This window comes from Piliocolobus tephrosceles, chromosome 5, assembly GCF_002776525.5.
Source record: "Piliocolobus tephrosceles isolate RC106 chromosome 5, ASM277652v3, whole genome shotgun sequence".
Taxonomy (NCBI): domain Eukaryota; kingdom Metazoa; phylum Chordata; class Mammalia; order Primates; family Cercopithecidae; genus Piliocolobus; species Piliocolobus tephrosceles.
Genome location: NC_045438.1, coordinates 126,866 through 134,872, shown reverse-complemented (window position 1 = coordinate 134,872; position 8,007 = coordinate 126,866). Strand labels below are relative to the sequence as shown.

Here is an 8,007-nt window from a genome sequence, read left to right as displayed (position 1 = left end):
CTGTTTCCACGTGAAACGTCCAAACACGGTCTCCCAAGCCGAAGATCCGCTACCATCAAAGCTTCTGTATAAAAGGCAAATGAGGCGGCAGCGCCCCCTTCTGCTCCCACCCCCGTCTGCTCCCACCCCCTTCATGTCAGCAGCAGCCAATCGCTTTTCTCCGTCGTGTGGTCGGCCCCTGGGATTGGCCAGGGACGGGACCGGCGCGGAACCACTGCGCGCACAGGCGGAGCGCGGGGACTTGTCCGTCACGTGCGGCCGCCCGGCCTCTCCGCCTCGCCGCGCGCCTGGCGGGGTTGGGGGGCGGGGACCAAGATCTGCTGCGCCTGCGTTGTGGGCGTTTTCGGGGAGCTGCTGCCTGAGCTGCTGCCGCCGCTACCACCGCGTTCGGGTGCAGAATTTGGAATCCCTGCGCCGCGTTAACAATGAAGCAGAGTTCGAACGTGCCGGCTTTCCTCAGCAAGCTGTGGACGCTTGTGGAGGAAACCCACACTAACGAGTTCATCACCTGGAGCCAGGTACGGTCAGGCCACGGCGGCCTCTGAACCCCCTGAATAACCGCGTCCTCACTCGCTCTCCCGCGGGGTGGTCTCTCGCGGCCTTGCGGCTCGACGCTGCCTGCGAGGCCCGCGGTGCGGGGCCTTGGCGTTCGGCCTCGCGGGGGACCCCCTGTATTGTTCGCTAGGGGAGCCGCGGGGGCCCGGCCGGCAGCGCCGCTCGCCTCAGGCCGCGGTGGGGGAGGGGCGGCCCGCGCGGGGCGTAGCGGCCCTGGCAGCCCCTTAACGGTCTGGTCCGCGTTCGGAACCGGCCCGGCGTCGCGAGGGCAATCGGCGAGCCGAGGGCGCGGGAGCCTCTTTACTGCACACTCATCCTCCGTCCTCCCGCCCGGCTCAGGGGTTACAAATCGCAGAGGGGACGGGGAGTCCAGGGCCAGGATCATCGACCTGGGGCTTTACAGGAGGCGATCTTTTACCTCAGCGACCGATCACCCCCTCCCCGTTCCCCCAACACTGCTTTGCATCTGGGATCCTTATGTGGAGAGCAGTCAGGGAAATAGACATATGTTTAAACGCAGGTTACTGCTTATCAGTTGGTTTTAAAAATATATAGAAATTAACACATTCTTTCGAGATTCTGTGCTATTTGTATAGTCGGATTATTAGGATTGTTTTAATAAAGTACTAATAGGTGGTCAGTAACTTAGTAGTTGCTAAATTTCACTGAACTGTTAAATTTAGGGGCATATCGATGTGTTGATTATTGGTCTGATCTCAACTCTGCTTGTAAACAAGGATGACCTTAGTCCAGCCCCTTTTCTTGTCTGGCCTAAGTTAAATCCGTAAGATGGATGGGTTGCCTAGGTGACCCAAGACCTCTTTCAGTGCCAAATACAAGATTCTAGGCAGAATGATTATTTACATCCACACTACCTTTACATTTGAATACAATCCTAGGCTGTTGGAATCATTTTATGAAGGGAAGTGGTTAACTCTTACTGTAGATGATCACCTATTGAGGGATATTTTCATGTGTGTGGTTCTTGAGAAGAGTAAGTGAAAACTACCTGCATAGTGCCTGGCACCTGCTAAGTGCTGAGTAAATGTTATCTCCCGCGTCCTTCTTTCTTTCCTGTTCTCCTATTATAGGAACTCTCAGTTTTATTTACTTTTATCGTAACAGGGAGTGAGCACCATATTAAGACCCTGAAGTTTTGACTGCTGTAATACCATAGTTTGCCTTGTGTTATTATTTGTTCTTTTTTCTAACTTCCTTCTAGGGTTTAATTTTTGTGTGTTCCTTATGAGCAACTGAGTTATCCTTTTAGCCTCACTCCCTGCTTGGAGTTGAGTGCGGGGAGGTAGTGGTGGGGGACATCGTGTGAGTGTTTGTATTAAGAATTTAATGAGGTCTGTACAATTGTACAAAGCTAGGTGAAAATAAGAAAGCCAGCCACTAGCATGTACTTAAAATAAACACATGTCTCATGCTTTTCATCAGTTAGAAGGATTAAAAGTTGACAGGAAGGGTCAGCACAGACTGTTATTCAGACATGTATTCGTGTTAGAGATCGGACTGAGATTCTCTCCCCATGAAAGCTGACTTTATCATACCTTTTTGTCTTTTACGGGCCAGAAATAGGGGCCATATATGTTGGCAGTTGCTTTTAATCAGAGTATCATGTCAGTTGTAGGCCTATTAAATTCTGATTCGTAACAGTGTTTTAATAGCATTCTTAAATTCTGAGCAGTGTCAAATGTGGAGAGTTCCGTACTGATCCATAAATGCATCATTCTGTGAGTTCTAAGCCAAATAAACAAGCCACTTAACCATTTTTTAATCCCATTATTAACTTTAAGCTTATGTGTTAACTAATTTTCTAATATGCCTATGGGACAATCAAAATGTAAGCTCAGTGAGATCACTGTGGCGGAGACACAGTAGATGTTTAATAATTGATGAATAAATGAGATCCCTCGAAAATGTAATGGAGTGGTAGGAATGATGAAGATAAAATTATATTTGAAATGAATCTTAGAGATTATCTAGGTTAGCCTCATCATTGTATAGATAAGGATTTGAGGCTTGGACAGGTGAGATTATTTATCCATAATTATACAGCTCGCCAAGATTGGAGATGCGACTCTAACATAAGCTTGTCCAATCGGAAGCCCACATGTGGCCAAGGATGGGTTTGAATGCGATCCAACACAAATTCATAAAGTTTCTTAAACATGAGATATTTTTGCAGTTTTGCTTTTAAGCTTATCAATTATCATTAGTGTTAGTGTATTTTATGTGTGGCCCAAGACAATTCTTCCAGTGTTGCCCAGGAAAACCCGAAGATTGGACACCCCCACCCTAATAGATTTCTGAGCTCCCAGATCAGTCTTGCACCAATAGAACTAGACAATACAAGTTGACATCATATTTAGTTTTATACCAAAATGTTGCTTGCCACAAGCCAGTGGACAATTCTGAATAAATGTTGTCTAGGGCTAAGCCTAGTTGCTTAGTCAGTTGTCTCACTCGTGCTCTCCATTAATTTTTCTAAAAGCAGTGCTAACACTGAAAAGTAAAACTTTAACAATAATATTAGGTGGAAAAACCAAAATAAGTTACTTTCATCTTTCTCTTTGATGAATAAATGAAATCCCTAGAAAATGTAATGAGAGTGGTAGGAATGATGATATAATAGTCCTCAGCAGGCTTTGAATTTCTAAGTGGCAGAGACTATATCACATTCTTTTTTTTTTGTAGTAGAGTATCACTCTGTCACCCTGGAGTACAGTGGCACGATCTCAGCTCCCTGCAACCTCTGCCTCCTGGGCTCAAACGCTTCTTCTGCCTTAGCCTCTTGAGTAGTTGTGGTTACAGATGCACACCACCATGCCTGGCTAATTTTTGTATTTTTGGTAGAGAGGGTGTTTCACCATGTTGGCCAGGCAGTCTCAAACTGCTGACCTCAAGTGATCCGCCTGTCTTGGCCTCCCAAAGTGTTGAGATTACAGGTGTGAGCCACTGGTGCCCAGGTACTCTCATCTTTTGAAAGTGGCTATTTATGGTGGTTTCTGGTTTCCTTCAAACTTATGTTGTACTTCTGTTGAGCTAATTTAGCATTTATACTATGAAAATCATTGAGAACTTTTAGAAGAAGCAGTTGTTTTGGGAACCAGACAACCTTTTGTGCAATTTTTTTTTCAGTGGTGGAAAACTATTTCTCTACCTTGAGTGTAAGGCAAGGGGAAAAAACTCTTACCAACTGCGTTTTTCCAAAACCAACTGCGTTATCCAAATTATCTCTGGATAATATCTCTGGAGACTTATATAACTTTAATTTTCCTTGAAGTTTGCAATATGACAAAATTGAAAAGTGAACTAATACCTCTCACCATTAAATACAAGAATGTAATGATCTGAACAATTGAAATTGTACTTAAATGTGTTACTGACTCTAAAATAATAGAAATGCCTTAATTCCAGACTGTCTTTAAGAAAGCATAACGTGACTAGGTGCGGTGGCTCATGCCTGTAATCCCAGCACTTTGGGAGGCCAAGATGGGCAGACGGCTTGCGCTCAGGAGTTTGAGACCAGCCTGGGCAACATGGCGAAACCCTGTCTCTACAAAAAAATACAGAAGGTAGCCAGGTATGGTGGCATGCATCTTTAGTCCCAGCTACGCAGGAGGCTGAAGAGGGAAGATGGCTTGAGTCCAGGAGGCAGAGGTTGCAGTGAGCTGAGATCACACCACTGCAAGCCAGCCTGAGCAGCAGAACAAAATTCTATCTCAAAACCACGACAACAACAACAACAAACAGAAAAGAAAGAGTGTTTTACATATTTCCATTTTATCCTTACTCTTTTGAAAAACAAAAATGAAAAGTTTCATTTTTTAACATTTCCTTTAAATGTAAAATTTTATATATCTGCTCTTGGCTTTGGTAGTCTGTTGTCAGCATCAAGTACAGAGATTGTACTGTCAGACAACCTAAAGCTGTTTTAAATCTTAAATGTCCTAAAGAGAGGGCACATATTAGCTTGGAAGCAACTGGTGAAACTTGATATTCAGAGACAAGGCTGTAGAGGTTAAATGAAGTTATATAGTAAAAAACAACCTTTACAAGTTAATGAAATGTGATAACCAGTGTACGCTGAAGTGAAGCAGTATAAAAGAAGGAAAGAACTGGAGGGTCATTCTTTTGTCAGTGTTGTTACCTTTGTCTCTGTTTTTCAGATTGTTTGAGAAATTGAAGTGATTTCCACCAAAGACTTCATACCCAGCTTTTCCCCCTTTTTGTGTCCTTTGACATTCTCTGCTTCTCTATCCCCCTCATGTCAGCAGAAATGAATTAGGAAATAGGTAGGAGGGAGAGAGAGCAAAAACAGAATTTTTCCATTGTTTTCTAGCTGTTTTGGATGAATTTGAGCAGTAGGCCCTTGGACTTCACAAAGTACTAGTATTGTTTTGAACATCCCAGCAACCATTGCATTATTTCAGTGTTTCAAAGTCAAAATAAGAAAGACTACAAGTGTGGGAAGATGGGGGTAAAATCCAACTTAGATAGACCTGCAGAAAAGTTGAAAGATTGATTTTCAAGTATTTTTGTTTGTATATATAAAACAAACAAACAAAAATTTTGTTTGTATATATAAGAGAAAGAATGAGCTAAAGACTCCAAAGGAGTGGCTGGTACATATTAAAAAATTATAGATTGGTAAGTCACAAATTTCTGTTCTGAAAAATGTTTTAAAGTAATGTGGCTGAAGTATTAGATTATTAGGAATATTTTGAGTGTTCTAAACCAAGAGTGCCAAATGGTTAATTTGGAGAGTAACTACTGTTTCTACTCTTTGGAATCTTGCCAACATTTGTGGGTAGGGTTTAAGCAGAAGGTGCCTGTCTTTCCCACCTCACTCAGTAGTAGTTTTCTGATCCTTGTAAAATACTTAGAGAGAGGGAGATTCTGTGTTGTATTGCTTGAACCTCACAGGTTTAAAAGGGAGGAAGGTGAATTTTGCACTCAAATAAGTTATTTACTAATTTTAGAATAGAGACTGAGGGAATACAATAAGCAGAGATAGAGTGATGTGAATGAATAAGGAGTGTTTGTGAGAGAGAGTGAGCACAGGTATAAGCAAGAGATTATTGTCATCTCCTTATTTTATATAATCAAATAGTTGAAACTCTAAAAATTCAGTTTAGCCAAAGATTAGTCAGTCACAGATATTTGTTATGAATCTGTTATGACCTGATAGTGTGCTGGGTATTAGGAATTCATTCAGTAGTGAACCAAAGTGCCTACCTTCATGGAGCTTACATTTGAGTGGTGGATATTAATAAATAAAAAGTAAGCAAATACAAGCTGGGTGTCGTGGTGCATGTCTGTAGTCCCAGGTACTGGGGAGGCTGAGTTGGGAGGATTGCTTGAGCCCAGGAGTTTGAGGCTAGCCTGGGCAACATACTGAGACCCCTGTCTCTTAAAAGAAAAAAAAAAAAAATTAAAAGCAAGCAAAACACAATTAATATAATTTCAGTTAGTGATAAATGCCTTTAAAAAAGCAAGATAAACTGTGTATTGATTGATTAAGGTCCAATCATAAGTCAGAAGCCACAGGTATTTTCAAGAGGGTAAGTTTAATAGAGTTACTGATTTTATCAGGGAAATTAAAGAAAATTCAAGGAATACAGGAATAGTTTTAAGAAGCAGCTACTACTGATACGGCTGAGATAGAGTGCCCAAGTAAGAACACTTTTTGCCAAGGCTAAGACTCTTACCTTGTTGGAGAGGATATGGCCATGACTCAGTAGTAGAGAAGTCACTGGTATTGCTCTGGTGGAACTTAACTGGAAATGCATCCTTCAAAACTTGCTGGAGAATATGCCCTCTAGGTGAGAGATTGGCAAACTACAGTCCTTTTGCCAGCTGTTTTATAAATAAAGTTTAATTAGAACACAGCTATGCCCAATCTATTTACATATTGTCTGTATCTCTTTCTCACTACAAAGGTAGAGTTATGATGTTATAATCTGCAAGCCTAATTTACTATTTGTCCCATTAAGAAAAAGTTTATGGCCGGGCGCGGTGGCTCAAGCCTGTAATCCCAGCACTTTGGGAGGCCGAGACGGGCGGATCACGAGGTCAGGAGATCGAGACCATCCTGGCTAACACGGTGAAACCCCGTCTCTACTAAAAATACAAAAATCTAGCCGGGCGAGGTGGCGGGCGCCTGTAGTCCCAGCAACTCGGGAGGCTGAGGCAGGAGAATGGCGTAAACCCGGGAGGCGGAGCTTGCAGTGAGCTGAGGTCCCGCCACTGCACTCCAGCCTGGGCGACAGAGCGAGACTCTGTCTCAAAAAAAAAAAGAAAAAGTTTATAAATCCCTGTTCTGGAGTACCCTAAAAAACTGTTTATGGGGAGATATCTTGTTAGAGATATTCTGCTTTGAAACCTCCCCAGAGAGGGAGAACCAGGGAAAGCTGATGGCCTTTGAGTGTTGCTGACCACCATTAATATCAAGAGGTAGGCACTAGAGAACCTTCCTCCACTGCAGAAGCTTGCCAAGGATACATGAGTCAGGAGCAAGAACTCCTTTTTCTTGTAATATCTCTGTAGTATCCCATACTGACAAAATTTAACATCATGGCACCTAGAAAAATAAAGATATTTATTTCAGGGACCTAGCTCTATGCTTGTAGAGCAGACAATGAAGAATGAATTTGGAACAATAAATTCATAACTGACCCATAAACAAACTAGGATTTGTGGATATTTTAGGTAAGGTGATGAGGAAAGCCTCTCCAAGGAGATGATATTTGAGGAGAGATCTAAATGATTAGAAAAGATGGGCCAGACAGGGGGAATGACAAAAGGAAGGGCCTTGAATGTGGCTGTTCAAGGAAGCAGGAGGGCCCATGTGGTTAGAGTATCTTTAGGGAATAGGAGAGTGAGGGTAGGGAGGTAGGGATGAGCAGATGGTATAGGGCCCTAGATCTGTAGTAAGAAGATTGGAAATGAGGGGACCGGTTAGAAGACTATCACAGTTTTCCTATATGGTATTGAAAATATTGGTGGTTGAGACTAAGGTAGCAGCAGTCGAGGTATTGAGAAGTAGTCAGCTTTGAAATATTCTTTGAAGGCAGAGCTGCAGGATTTGCTGATAAATTGATAAATTGGCTATGGTTGGAGGAACGACAAAAATGATTCATAAATTTGGTTTGAACTACAGGATAAATCCATTTGCTAAGGGAAGATAAGTTAGAGATTCTTTTTGGCCTATTAACTTTGAGATTAAAAACGGATCTGTAGTAGTATTTGAAACTTGAAAATTGTTTAATTTTTCTTAAGTTTGACCATGCCTAGTCATGTGGCCACACCTGATTTCAAAAGGGATGGGGAAGTGCAGTGCTAGAAAAAAAAAAACAAAACAGGAATTTTTTGAACAGCTTGACTGACTTCCATACTCCAAGATGTCCAAGTGGAAATGTTGAATAGGTTGTTGAGTATAAG

At 42.4% G+C, this 8,007-nt stretch overlaps 1 protein-coding gene across 2 annotated transcripts in view; it reads left to right on the top strand.

Annotated features, from left to right (window-relative positions):
- Positions 1 to 234: 234 nt before the first annotated feature.
- HSF2 (heat shock transcription factor 2) overlaps positions 235 to 8,007 on the top strand; it is a 38,302-nt gene continuing 30,529 nt past the window's right edge. For both annotated transcript variants that reach the window (XM_023197145.2, XM_023197144.2), the window contains exon 1: positions 235 to 518. In XM_023197145.2, coding sequence (XP_023052913.1) covers positions 426 to 518 — 93 coding nt within the window. In that variant the 5' untranslated portion in view covers positions 235 to 425. The remainder of the gene's footprint in view (positions 519 to 8,007) is intronic.